Source organism: Paroedura picta, chromosome 15 (assembly GCF_049243985.1).
Source record: "Paroedura picta isolate Pp20150507F chromosome 15, Ppicta_v3.0, whole genome shotgun sequence".
In the NCBI taxonomy this organism is placed as follows: domain Eukaryota; kingdom Metazoa; phylum Chordata; class Lepidosauria; order Squamata; family Gekkonidae; genus Paroedura; species Paroedura picta.
In genome coordinates, this window is record NC_135383.1 from 19,504,588 (window position 1) to 19,519,032 (window position 14,445).

At 50.9% G+C, this 14,445-nt stretch overlaps 1 protein-coding gene across 2 annotated transcripts in view; it reads left to right on the plus strand.

Moving 5' to 3' along the window:
* The first annotated feature begins 654 nt into the window (after positions 1 to 654).
* RPH3AL (rabphilin 3A like (without C2 domains)) overlaps positions 655 to 14,445 on the plus strand; it is a 56,569-nt gene continuing 42,778 nt past the window's right edge. The window contains exons 1-5 of one of the 2 annotated variants that reach the window (XM_077311230.1): positions 655 to 811; positions 4,426 to 4,570; positions 8,590 to 8,712; positions 9,100 to 9,212; positions 10,218 to 10,361. In XM_077311230.1, coding sequence (XP_077167345.1) covers positions 9,136 to 9,212; positions 10,218 to 10,361 — 221 coding nt within the window. In that variant the 5' untranslated portion in view covers positions 655 to 811; positions 4,426 to 4,570; positions 8,590 to 8,712; positions 9,100 to 9,135. The remainder of the gene's footprint in view (positions 812 to 4,425; positions 4,571 to 8,589; positions 8,713 to 9,099; positions 9,213 to 10,217; positions 10,362 to 14,445) is intronic. The other variant, XM_077311228.1, reaches the window with a different exon arrangement.

Sequence of the window (14,445 nt, forward strand, 5' to 3'; positions counted from 1 at the left end):
GCCGGCTGCTGGGATTGAACTCCCAGCCTCATGGGCAGAGCTTTCAGACTGCATGTCTGCTGCCTTACCACTCTGTGCCACAAGAGGCTCAAAAGGAGAGAGTAAATTAGAAGTAAGTTAGCAAAACAGCATCACGAAGGTATCCAACCAACACGCAGTATAATGAAGATGTTGAGCTGATTCAAGAGCCTCGCTGGAATAAGCAGCTGTTGTAAGATGATGAGTCTTTTGGGTCCAACTCCAGTTGGCAAAACATAGGAGAGGGAATAAAAATGTCCAGATGTGCGATTAAGGACAGATGCATTCCTGGGCGGTGGAAGAGAGTAATTTACAGAGACCTGCCACAGTAGATAAACAGCTACCAGAGAGGGCAATGGCGAAAGGCTAAGGAATCATAGAACCGTAGAGCTGGAAGGGACCTCCAGGGTCATCTAGTCCAGCCCCCCCTTGGCCCGACTGCGATTGACCAAAACGAAGAAATGCAACGGGAAGGGGGGCGCTTGGGGCCAGACAACCCTCAGGCACGCCGCCCACCCCCGGTTTCCCCCGGGCATTGCCCGGGAAGGAGGAGCCCGTTGCGGGTTTGCTCTCCCGGCCTGGCGCGCCGTCCTTTCCGGTGATCCAGGCCGCGCTTTCGCCGCCTCCGCGCGGGCTGCCGGCGCCGTGTTGATTTAAGGCCAGTCGGCTCGGAGCGCGCCTCCGGGAGGCAGCTGGGGCCGGCGCGGCGGTCCGGTGGACGGGGTCGCGCTCCCCGGCGGCGGGCAGAGGCGCCGGGAGGGTCCAGCCGCAGCCGCCCTCTGCAGCGGGCCAGGTGAGCGGCTTGGACTTTGCTCGCGCTTGCTGCAAACTTTCCCTTTCTTGAATCTATCCGAAGAAAGGTGGTTTGCGAAGCCTCCTGGGGAGAGGGGGGGATCGCGGGAGGTAGGAGGTTTTGGGGGTTTGCTTTTGCCCCTCCCCCCCCCCAAAAGCACTTGTCAAACTCAGGGAGTGATTTGTAGTTAGGAACCCCCCCCTCCCCATATAAGCAGCAGTAGTAAGTTGGCAATTTATTATGTGCAAGGCTGTGCACAAGGTTGGGGGTGGGGTATGGGGTGGACCCCTCCCCCCTCCAGACAGATTGCTATGAAGGAAGGAATACAAAAAGCAGCCCCGGGAATTTCGTTCTAGGATATGGTTCTGTGAATCAATGGAAATGGATGGACAATGGGACCAGAGAGGGGAAAAATATATATTTAAAAAGTTTATATATTCGAGGAAAAGTGAGAAAGAGTTAATTAAGAAGTTGCAGGAAGGTTCTGGGGTGAATTGCCAACCCTCCGTTCAAAATCCTGATTAATAACAGCAATAATGATAACTTTATTTTTATAGCCTGCCCTTCCCTGCTGGCTCAGGGAGGGTAATAACAATAAGTTTACAAGTATTCAGTTACATGGATAACAAACAACCTTTAGATGTTTGAAATTAACATATATGGAACAGTGGAACAGGCTTCCTCGGGAAGTGGTGGGTTCTCCTTCTTTGGAAGTTTTTAAGCAGAGGCTGGAGAGCCATCTGACGGCAGATTCTGGGAACTTAGGTGAGTGGGTGGGCAGAAGGGATTGTGTCGGTGCTTGGCTCTTGCGGCCCTTTCTTGCATGCCCACGGAAATGCCCATTGCCACTTTGAAGAAGAAGAAGAGTTGGTTCTTATATGCCGCTTTTCTCTACCCGAAGGAGCCTCAAAGTGGCTTACAATCGCCTTCCCTTTCCTCTCCCCTCAACAGATACCCTGTAAGGTGGGGTGAGGCTGAGAGAGCCCTGATATCACTGCTCGGTCAGAACAGCTTTATCAGTGCTGTGGCAAGCCCAAGGTCACCCAGCTGGTTGCATGTGGGGGAGTGCGGAATCAAACCTGGCATGCCAGATTAGGTCTGCACTCCTAACCACTACACCAAGCTGGCTTTGGGGTCAGGAGGTGAATTCCTTCCAGGCCAAACTGGCCAGGTATTCTGTTCTTCTTTTTTAAAATGTGGAACACATCTTCTGGTGCGTTTGGTGGAACGGAAGTAGGCCGTAAGTCCTGCCCACTGAGTGCACCAAAACACATTGAGTTGCAGCCACCATGGAGGCGGCCAGTGGTGGTGGTGGCGTCCAAGGAGGCTGGCTCAGCCATAGGGGCACCACATACTGATTCAGGGCCACTGTGGCGACAAAATGCTGGCCAAGTCGCGGAGCTGGTGCCGGCGGAGGCCAGGCCAGCTCAGCCACAGCGCTGCAGGAGCCCCAAAGTAGCTCTGCAGCAGCCAGCCACAGGTCACCCAGGTGAGGTGGTGGGTGGCTGCTGAACACAGCGGCCCTCCTACTGCAAAAGGTGAGGAGACAGGATGTGTGTGTGGTATATGTGTCAAAGGCGGGGAAGGGGCAGGGATGAGATCAGGGAAGCAATAGGTAAGGGAGAGGGCAGGGGGGATTGGGGGGAAGGAGTTTGTGTGTGTGTCTAAGAGAGAGAGGGAGGAGGGAGGGACCACGCGGGGTGTGGAAGTGAGAGGCAAGGGAGGAGTGGGGTGGGGAAGGAGTCTGTATTCCACTTAAGGGGCAAGAATCCTTGTTGTGAGATTTTTTTTGGAGGGACATCATCTGGACATGGAATCGGGGTCTCTGCGGGTGGGCAGGTACCTATGTTTCCTACATTATGACAGGGGCTGGACTAGATGACCATGGAGATCCCTTCCAAAGCTATGGTTCTATGGATTAGTTAAACTATAATATTAAACCACCTCCTTAAAAACCTTCCAAAGGGGAATCAGTTTCTGTTGGGCAGGTTGGCGTAATGGAGGAAGCGTTACCTGTTTTATGAGCAGGGAGGCCGGCGTTTCCCTGGTGTTAATTTCCTGGGCACAGGCCTTAAACATACAAGAGACACGTAAAAACAACCGTAAAATGTAATGAAAATACTGAAATTAAGAGTACCGTGATAAAAATACAGAGCGGGCTTAGCCATAAGGGAAATAAAATACAGACGGATCAATAGCAGCTTGAAGGAGGCATCCCTGAGAGTAGGGGGTGGGCTTGTACGCCCCCCCCCCCCCGTGTTCGAAGCGAATGTGGGATACCCTGAAATAAAAGCAGCTCTGTAAAAGATAATGAGGAAGGTCTTCAATCTGATTGAGGGCACCAGGACGGAGACATAGAATCATAGAGTTGGAAGGGACCTCCTGGGTCATCTAGTCCAACCCCCTGCACAGTGCAGGACACCCACAGCCCTATCGCTGACAGTGTAACCTGCCACCCCCTTGAGCCTTCCCAGAATCAGCCTCTGTGATGCAAATCTAGGGGGATTTTGTCACATCTGCCCTGAAGATAGGCAGAAGGCAGTTTTTGGAAGCTGGCATTTGTGAATGCTCTCCTTAATGGGGCATCAGACAGGTCTTCTGGATGAGCACAGCTTCTGGGTCTGCTGGGGCCTTTGGCTACTGATAGCGGTGGGCCAGTCACTGGGGTTTGTGTTCTTGATGCTATTAAAAGTATCCTGAGGGTTTGTTGATGTTTGCCACAGGCTGGCAGTGGCTCATGGGAATTGTAGTCCATGGACATCTGGAGAGCCACCGTTTTGGCCACCCTGCCCTAGGATAAAAAGTGGTGGCATGTTCTCCATTGGAAGGAATAGGGATGTTTCAGAATTTCACGTCCTTCTGGTTTGAAAATTCCCATTTGTAGCCTGGCTTTTCCATTCTCAAGATGAGCCTGCAAGTGGGTTCAGGGCCTGCAGTTAGTTGGACAAGCATCTGCGAGATCTAGGTTCAAATCCTTCCTGGTGCCTTTCTCAGCCTAACCCACCTCGCAAGGTTGTTGTGAGGGTAAAATGGAGACGAGGAATAGAATGTAAGCTACTCTGGGGGCGTTTCCGCACAGCAGTAAAAATAGAGTCGCCCCTCCTCACCTTTTTGCTGTGTTGCTTTTTGTCTGCTGCCTTTTTGCGCTTCTCACCCTCCGCATTGCCTGCTGGAAATGTTGAAAAAGAGCAATGCACTTTACTCGCGATTCTTCCACCTGTCTATCAATCCAGGCAGCCAATCCCCTTTCTCCATGCTTTAAAGGTCCCACGATGCCTGCTAATTTTTTAAAAATTCATAGTTCTCCATATAAATGCTTATATGCCTATAACTTTTAAAAATTAATCTCGTTCCTGATTTTGGAGGGGGGAACTTCGGAAAGGCATGTGTGTTATCACTTTGGGAGGGGGGGGAATTTTATTTCTATCATTGCCTGGACGCGTGTCTGCCTATTCGTTGCTCCGGGATGTTAGACCTTTTTAAAAAGACATTCCCATCTCCAGGAACAAGAGAGAGGGAGGTGGGTGTGAGGGCGGGACAAGGCAGGCACCTTTAGCGCGTTTGAGCCTCCAGACCTTCCCTCTGCTGATTGCCTGCTGGTTGCTCTCCTGTAGCTTGCGCTAAATAGATCGAGGAATCCACTTTATGTGATTCCCCAACTCGTGCTTTAAAACGGAGGCTGTAGCGAACAGTTTGCTGCCTGGACGCTGGATGTTGGCGATGTTGTATAGAGGGGCCGGAGTATAAAGACTATATAAGGTAAGCATTTCACTACATTTAAGTGGTGCAGAAATGCTCTGGGACTCCATCGAGGATATAAACAAAGTGAGTCAATAAATAAACACACAGCTGAATGCAAAACAAGCCGCCTGTCAAAGCATCTAGGCAGTCTTTGAAATGCTCGCAGCAGGTATCTGGGGAAAATTGTGCATTCTCAAACCCAGGGGTAGTCAAACTGTGGCCCTTCAGATGTCCATGGACTACAATTCTCATGGGAATTGTAGTCCATGGACATCTGGAGGGCCGCAGTTTGACTCCCCTGCTCAGACACCTGGAAACAGATGGAAGCCGCTGTACAGGAGCTTTTTATGAGCAGGAGGATTTCCTTCTGGGCATTTGACATGAGTTCCTCCTTCAGTGACTGAAATCCTAATGCAGGTTTGCCGGGAATGCCTCCCTCCGTCACCTTTCGCCTCCGCTTCCCAGGACAGGGAGTGCGGTTTTTCAGTGTCTCTTTCCCTTCCCCTCCTTGCCTGTTGCTTCCTTGTCATGGCAACTCAGGGGGTTGTTTGTTCGGGTTGCTAAGGTTTCTCCTTTGGCACAATCGGGCCGGCTTACGTAGCGGAAGGTAATGAATGACACAGCAGCACCGGCCTCGGTGGATGGAAAAACAGGAAAGCGACTCCACCGGACCCGAAGCGGAGTCCTTGGGAGACGGTGGGAAACTGGCAGATCGTGGCAAGGCCTGCTGTAGCCCACAGCTGCTTTATTGCCTAGTTGCTGGGCTGTGGGTCAATGCGCCATGTGGTGAACTTGCAGGGGCGCGTTGATGAGAGATAACACTGCATTTCCCAGCCATGTCGGTTCTTTGGCCTTCTTTCTCCCTTGTGCCGACTGACCCCTGAGTCTCTGATGATGCACTTTTCTCTCTTGGCTTTCTCCTGTCTGCTCCCCTCCCATTAAACCTGCAGCTTTCCCCATTCTGGGAGTGTTATTTTCAGCGTGCAAGTGGCGTGGAGCCATGTGTTTGATCCCATGCTGCTTCTTTTGGTAAAGCAAATCCCCGAGTATTTGCTTTTGCATTACCTTCCTGAACGATTTGTGCAAATTCAAGTGTTTTGGATCGGCAGGATATCAACAAGCGAAACATGGTCTCGTGACAAACATGGACAACAAAGTTTAGGAAAGGCAGAATTGTTCCTCTCTTTGGCTACCTAGGCCTGGTTTCCAGGGGGATGCTGATAAGACTGTGTCCGCTGCTTACCTGTTCACCTGTTCTTGCCGTGAGCTGTTTCCTTGACCTGTTTAGGCGTTATTTATCTGTGTAGTATTTCCTCATAGCTTAAAGGCCTGAAGTCTTTCCCATATATCTCCTGGGAAGGAAATTTGTATTGCTTTGACCTTGTTAGCCTGATGTTTCTCTTGGGGAATGCCTTTGTAGCGTTTAAGTGACTGTGTGCGCTTTTGCGTGGGAAATACTGTCCGTGGCTGGCATCTTCAACAAGAAATCTGCTTTTGGGGAGTTTGACAGAGGCTTAACTATGAGTCCCCACTGGGAATGGACAACAATTTTTGTAGAATTTGTGTTACTTGGTTTTTTTTTTTAAAGATTTATACCCTGATTTTTCTCCTAGTCATGGCTCAAAGTAGCTTAAAATGTCATTATTTTCTCCTCCATCTTATTCTCACAGCAGCCCTTTAAGCTGAGTTAAACTAAGAGCGCATGACTGGCCCAGTGTCACACAGCAAGCTTCCATGGCCAAGCAGAGATTCGAATCTGGGTCCGCCAGATCCTACTCTGACACTCCAACGATTGGCTCTTACTGATGTACCCTCCAAAGCAGCCATTTCCCCCAGGGGAACTGGTTTTGGGAGTCTGGAGACGAGCTGTAACTCCTGGGGATCACCAGGTCCCACCTGGAGGCTGGCATCCCTGTTCCCTGTGCATGCTTCAGTCAGGATGCACGTCAGGGATCCATCCCTCATTTCTCTTTCCACATTGCTGAAATATGTGCTAATGCTTGATTGCGACCTCCCCTTTCTGAAATTTCCCCAGGATTTATTTCTCTATAGCAATCCTCTCCTGCCGGCCGCAGTCTACCTTGGTGCCACTGAGGACCAGAACTGGGCGTGTGTTTGCGATGGATTCAGGATTCCAGGTTCTGACCCTAAAATTCCCAGCATCGTGCCTTGCGGCACCTGCAGCCTCTGCACCAAGCTTTCCTTTATGGGGAGCGGAGAAATGTTCTGCCGTGGTCCTCAACTCTTCCGTTGTGCTTAGCATTTTTTTTAAGGAGAGAAGCTGGAGGGATGTGCCAACCCTGCCTCTTTGCACTGGGTGGGAAGTGTGTTTGGCTCTTCACAGTCAGAGCACGTGGGCATTTGCGCTCTGTCTCCTGCTGCTGGGAACCGGGCAGACGGCCGCTGCTGTGGTTGTCCGTGTGTTTTCCCGGCCTGCAGAGGGGCCAAGGTCAAGCTGCGTTTCCTCCAGTTTACGGAGCCTCGTGTGAGAAAGCAGATAGCGAGGGGACCTTGCCAAAGGAGAGGCCGAGGCTGGGAGGGAAAGAGGGTCAAGGCACCTGGTGCAGGCTGTTTTTCGGGTTTGGAGGGCAGCAAAACTGGCTTTTTGACATGTACCTGGCGAACGGCGCGCTGTTTTTCTTTTTTCTCAGGCTGTCTCCTCCAGAGCTATATTTACTTGCTGGCAGTTGTGGCTGCCAGGAAATGCAAATATTGAATATAGGCGCCTCTAAATATTTAGTAGGAAAGCTTCTGTGAACTGCTGCGGATAGGCGCCCAGCGGGTCGTGGCGTCCCTTCTGGGTGAGTCTTGCAGCTCTTGAGGGTGAGCACATGGGCCTGTGCCTTGTTAAAGCTGTTGGAGTAAGCAGGGGGATGAATCCCTTTAGAGCAGGGGGGGGGCCAAACTGTGGCTCCCTAGATGTCCATGGACTACAATTACCATGAGCCCCTGCCAGCTGGCAGGGGCTCATGGTAATTGTAGTCCATGGACATCTAGGGAGCCACAATTTGCCCCCCCCCCCCGCTTTACAGCTTTGCTGGATCAGGCTCATAAGTAGACCTCAAAGGCTGATAGACTTTCCTTGTGGAGTTTTGCCAGCAGCATCTGGTACTCACAGGTAGACTTCCTATGCACATGGAAGATTCAGTTACCTGGCATGGTTAAACCTGTTGGGGAAAGAGTGGTGAACAAAGTTGTTGGACTACCCAGCTGGAGAGCCAGTAGTTTAGACATGTTTTGGGGTATGAAACTCAGAGTCCAACCTCCATTCCTCCTTCCTGCCTGAACTTACTTAACTCTGAAGGGCAGTGGTAGGATCGGGGCCATTTCTGTCTTGTTTGAGCTTTTCCTACCCCAGAGGGGGAGCCTCTTGTGGTGCAGAGTGGTAAGGCAGCAGAAATGCTTTCTGAAGCTGTCTGCCCATGAGGCTGGGAGTTCAGTCCCAGCAGCCGGCTCAAGGTTGACTCAGCCTTCCATCCTTCCGAGGTTGGTAAAGTTAATACCCAGCTTGCTGGGGGGTAAACGGTAATGACTGGGGAAGGCACTGGCAAACCACCCCGTATTGAGTCTGCCATGAAAACGTTGGAGGGCGTCACCCCAAGGGTCAGACATGACTCAGTGCTTGCACAGGGGATACCTTTACCTTTTTACCCCAGAGGGATGGCCCTGGATGGTGGGGAGGGGCTGCCTCTCCGACTGTGGCACATGGCTTCAAAGTTAATTTTTGTGAGCAGCGCTGTCGTTTTTTAAAAAAATTGCTTTTTTTGTCTACGTTTCTCACCAAAACTCAAGGCCAGTCACAAGTTTTAAGTTGGTACAGTCAACAAGATGAGCCATCCAATAAGCAGTGAAATAGGATTAGGATTGCAGTTGGTTTGGTAGGCTCCAAGTAGAACCTGGAGATCTTCCGGAATTACAGCCACTCTCAACACTACAGAGATGAGTTCCCTTGGAGAAAAGGGCTGCTTTGGAGGGTGGACCCCATGGGGTTGTACCCTATTGATGCCTCCCCCCTCCCCAAACTCTGTGCTTTCCAGACTCTTTCTCCTGGAATTTCCCCATCTGGATTTGGCAGCCCAAGCCTGTAGGGATCCGAAACCAAGCAGCAATCTGGGACAGAGCTGAAACTGAGCAGAACAACTAACATGATATAGATTCAGGTGGGTAGCCGTGTTGTTTTGAAACTATAGAAGAGATTTTGGGTCCTGTGGTACCCTTAAGATGAGCACAGTTTAATTTGGGGTATCTGTCGGGCACAGATTAAGTGTGCATGCCCGTGAAAAGCTTGTGCCCAGAATTCAACAATCTTAAACAATGCTGAAATTAAACAGTCGGGTAAGACATACCATAAAATTACATGCTGTATGCCGTAGTGTAGTATTATTGAAGCATCTTTCAGAACCACGCAGCTCATGTAAAAAAGAATAATTCAGCTTTCTGTTGTTTGCAAAATGCCAGGGGGGTGGGAGCTTCTGTGAGCATCTCGGACAGGCTTCTTGCGGTGGGGGCCTTGCCCAGCTGTTTAATGCCTTTTCTCTTTTCTGCAGACTTAATGCAATCGGTCACCTCCGAGGCGCCGTGCCATGGCCGACACGATTTTTGGCAACGGAAACGACCAGTGGGTGTGTCCGAATGACAGGCAGCTGGCTCTGAGGGCCAAGTACGTCTCCAGGGCAGCCCCCTTTCGGCCTGTTGAGTGGGTAGATGGAGCAGGGGGGGGGTGCGATTTTTGTCAGGTTATATGTGGGGGACTTTCAATGTGCTTTTAAAAACAACTTAGCTCTAGAGTTGTCCTCATTGCTCTTGGTCTGTTGTTCCATCTTTAAGAACGTATGCAGAGTCACGCTGGATCGGATCAATAGTCCATGTTTGCCAAGCATCTCCAGGGGCAAGGGCCGTCTTTGTGGCAGCCCCGTCCTGGTGGAACCAGTTGTCAGACGGTACGAGGGCCCTGCAGGAATAATCTAAGTCCCACAGTGCCTGCAAAGCAGAGCTCTTCCATTAATTTTTTCATTGGATGGGTCTGTTTATGTGGGCTTCCTTTTAGTGTGATGTTTTAAACTGACGCCTGTTAATATTGTAGCTGTTGTTAGTTGAGACCACTTTATCGGCAAGAGGCAGCATATAAATTTAACGGAAAAAGAATAAAAACAGAGGCGGAGGACTTCTCCCAATGTTGCCTCCTGGCTCTGGGATTCAGAGGTTTAGGGCCTCAGAAAATGGAGGTTCCCCTCAGTCACCAGGGCTAGTAGCCACAGCATCCTCTCGCAGTGAATTCTACATTTTAATCCCTCTCTGTGTAAAGTGGTATTTCCTTTTGTCTGTCGTGAACCTACTGCCCATCAGCTTGCTTTGGATGCCCTTGAGTTTTAATTTCTGACCGATGGTTGCGTTTGGCAGCTACAGGGAACAGGATCATTTAAAAAGATGTCAACTTTTCAAACTTTTACATTGTTCTATTGCTATTGCTGAACTGTGCTGTTCTGTTGTATTGTTGTGACCCTCCCCGAGATGGCTATGCCGGATGGGGCTGCTATAGAAATCTAATAAATTAAAAATGATATATAGTAAATAATAAAACGACACCTTCGTTGTTGTTTTTAAAGCCATTGCTCTTCTAAGCTTCAAAGCTGTTTCCTTTCGTCTCTCCCTTGCTTCCTCGTAGGCTTCAGACTGGCTGGTCTGTGCACACCTTCCAAACGGACCGGCAGCGCAAGAAGCAAGCCCTCAGCACCCAGGAGATGGAGGTCATCCTGGAGGTCATCCGGCGGGCGGAGAGACTCGACCTGATTGAGCAGCAAAGAATCGGGTACCCTGGCTTGCCACTTCCTGCCTTTCTGTCTTTTCTCTTTCCGTTTGTCTGCCCCTCTGGAGGACTGTTTGGGAGGGAGGCAGAGTCCACGGCTGGTTCATCAGGTGTCTGTGAGGGATGCTCATGAAGGTGGCTGCTGACGGTGGTGGGGGCATGGGTGCAGAGCATGCAGAGGGTGATGGGAGCATTCATGGCTGCACCAGGCTTTCCTGAGCTGAGCATGAGGAAGGGGTTGCTCTTAGGGTTGCCAGATCCAGGTTGGGAAAGACCTGGATATTTGGGGGAAGGACCACGAGCAATGTGAGGCATGAGGAGGGACTTCAGTGGGGCCTGTGGCCATAGAGGTCACCCTCCAAAGCAGGCATTTTCTCAAGTTGTGCTGATCCGTGTCCCCTGGAGATCAGCTGTAATCTCGGGAGATCCCCAGCCACCACCTGGAGATTGGCAGCACAAGCCTTGCTCCTCCATTTGAAAAGAAGAAGAGTTGGTTTTTATAGGCTGCTTTTCTCTACCAAAAGGAGTCTTTTAGTGGCTCACAAACACTTTTCCCTTCCTCTCCCCACAACAGACACCCTGTGAGGTAGGTAGGCCTTAGAGAGCACTAAGTGAACTGCTTTGCGAGAGCAGCCCTAGGACAACTGTGACTAGCTCAAGGTCGCCCAGCTGGCTGCATGTGGAAAAGCAGTGGGGAATCAAGCCTGGTTCTGCAGATTAGAGGCAGCTGCTCTTAACCACTACTCCATGCCAAGCCAGCTTGGTATAGTGGTTAAGAGTGCTGGGCTTCTAATCTACTCTGGGAGCTGGGTTTGAGTCCCTGCTCCTCCACATGCAGCCACCTTGGGTCACCTTGGGCTAGTCCCAGGCCTGATAGAGCTGTTCTCACAGAGCAATTTCTCTCAGAGCTCTCCCTCACAGGGTGCGTCTTGCAGGGAGAGGAAGGGAAGACGATAGTCAGCCGTTGAAACTCCTTCTGATAGTGGGAAGTGGGGTATGCTTGTAGGTGCATCAGATGCTTCCTGGTCTGACCTCCTCCTCACTGGCTGTGTACCACTGTAGAGCCCACCCTTTGAAGCACCCATTTTCCCCAAGGGGATTGATCCCTGTACCTTGGAGGTCATTTCTAATTCCAGGAGCTCTCCAGGCCCCACCTGGAGGCCGGCAACCCTAGCAGGGTGTGGTGAGGGCCAGGGTAATTCCCACCTTCTCTCCAGGCTTTGCTGCCTCTCCACAAAGCAGGAAGGTGCACCAGCCTCCACATGGACTCCTGGGACCTCCCTCCCTCTAAACAAAGGGGGACTTGGGCCAACCAGCACCGCCTTAGCAAGCCCAACGGGAAGTGATGGGCCTTCCATGGCCTGAAATCCAGCCCCAGCTCCTGGTCTCCTCTGACTTCCACCTGCTCTTCAGGATCTCATGCCCAGCAAGGTCTTTCTGGACGCCTGAGCTCCTTCCTTTTCCGCCAAAGATTCCAGGGCTCATTCCGGGGGCCTGCTGCAGGCTGCGTGGGAAAAGACTGTGGCTCAGTGGAAAATAATTTGCTTGACACACAGAAGGTCCCCAGTTCAATCCCTGGCATCTCTAGTTAAAGGATCTGACAGCAGGTGGTGCCTGAGACCTTGGAGAGCAGCTGCCGGCCTGAGTAGACAGCACTGACCTTGGGGGAGCAAGGTCTGATCCAACACAAGGCAGATACATGTGAACGTGAGTGTGTGTGTTCTTTTGCTGCTGACCCTTCGCTTTTCGCGATGTTCCTGCTTGCTCTGTCTGTGTGTGTGGTGTGTGAGAGAGAGACAGACAGACAGACAAGGTTTGCCTCTTCTTGCTGATAAGACGGGCCCTGCAGCGGGAAAACAAATTGCATATTCCGTCAGGGCAGCAGAATTTGTGACCGAACTCCCGTTGTGACAAATCCGCCCCCAGAAGATGGATTCTGCTTTCGGGAGCGTGACAGTAGCCGCGCATTGTAAAACCTCTGCCGTAGCGCATAATTGCGGCTTTCTCCTCCGGCATGCAGAGGCTCCTTGGGAGTTAAGGACGGTAACTGCCGCCTTAATACTCCATTAAAAAGAGGGATTTCTTTATTGCCGCAGCCGGTTTAATGCTGCCCGAACCAAGGGGGGGTTGGAGCGGTTCAAAGCCGGGAGCAGAATCCTATTTAAGCTGTGTAGAGCTTGGAGCGGCAAGCTGTCCGTGAGCGGTCGCCCACCTCGTCTCTCTGTAATTCTCCGGGAAATTGTTTGCCTGGAGTTATGCGCTGGTTTGCCATTTTCTCGAGTCCATTGAAAGGGTTTTTTTCCTCCCCGTTATGTAGAATTATTAGCTTATGCCCCCCACTCCACCCCTCTGCTCCTCCAGTTGGCCATGTGCCTCGAGCCTTCTGTTGAGGGACATTCCCCAGTTTCGTGTCTTCGGTGTTTCTGTTGAAAAAATGGAAATTTCACACATGGGTTGCATTCGGAGTGGCTTTGCTGCCACTGGTCAGTTACACCTGTACCTTTCTGGGCTGGTACCACAGCAGGGACACCAGTTTCCTCCAGTTCCACCGATGGGTGGGTGTCAGGTGAGCCCCCTCTGGATTATACCCCCAAGTCACCATTGGGGGAGTGGCCCTCCCCTCACTCCAATGAAATGGAAGTCTTTCTACCACGACCAGGGTGACGAAAGCCCCAAATGTCTAATTCCCCATGTAGCCAAATTGGTGCACAGCTAAATCCGGCTGAATCTTTCCAGAATACTGAAAAAAAGCCTCAGATTTGCAGGACAATTTGCAATCTTAGCAAAAGGAAGACCCGTGGGCGTTGCAGACGGTTTAAAGAGATTTAAAAATGCCATGAGGAGTCGAGCCCACCTCAGGAGCAGCCTAAAGCGGTCTTATCTCTCCTGCCGCACTTTCTCGAGTGCAGAAACGGCGCCAGTGAGACAGCCACGAAAATTAGTTCTGAATCTCAGGCTTTCCTCCCTCCCCTCCTTCCCCCCCCCCTCTGATTCCTCCTAACTTTAAAACTGGGCAGATTACGAATTATTATAAATGTTTAGCTTGCTGCAACAGGAATGAATTGTGGCTTAAAAAAATTATGTTCATTTTTATTGGTTTTATCGAGTTTTTAGATTGTGTCAACCTCCCGAGATGGTATGTCTGAGGGGGGGAGGGTATATAAATCCTTCAATAAATAAATAGCTGATTTGGCATGAAAAGATCTCTATGAAAAGAAAAAGAAGAAGAGTTGGTTCTTATATGCCGCTTTTCCCCACCCAAAGGAGGCTCAAAGCGGCTTACAGTCGCCTTCCCTTTCCTCTCCCCGTAACATACAACCTGTGAGATGGGTGAGGCTGAGAGAGCCCTGATATCACTGCCCGGTCAGCACAGCTTTATCAGTGCCGTGGCGAGCCCAAGGTCACCCAGCTGGCTGCATGTGGGGGAGCGCAGAATTGAACCCGGCATGCCAGATTAGAAGTCCGCACTCCTAACCACTACACCAAACTGGGGGGGAGGGAGAGCAAACGCCTCAGTCTACCTTACCGTGAGCATGGCCAAGTCTTTCCAATGGCATAATCTCAGCTGTGGATGTCAGATCTCAGCTGTGGATGTTGGCACATCTCTTTGGACCATGAGTTGCCCCTCACAAGTCCTTGGGGGTTCCTAGGGAGAGGCTGCCAGGAGGGAGAGAAAGGTAAAAAAAGGGGGGAGGGCAGGTAAAGGTAGGCTGGCTGGAGGGTGGGATAGTGAGGAAACAGGAAAAAGAGGAGAGGCTAATGGCTTTTTTTCAGGGAAGGGGAGGAGAATATAGATAGAGCATGCAGGAGAAATAAGACCTCCCCACAGGTCCTTGCTATTTCCTGCCTGTTACTTTTATAATAAAGGCCAGTCCTTGTGCCAGCAGTGTAAAATTGGAGTCAAAGAAGTCAACACCGCAGGAAAGCCAGCCACAGAAACGAGCAAAACGGGAAGGCTCACGATGTCAACAGTTAAGGGATGAATAACCGTATCTCCTTGCACCCCAGCTGGCAATTCAGCATAATTTGCAGTATTTGCAGTTCCTCCAAGGCATTCGTCTTGGCCCAGTGGATTCGGATGCCTTTT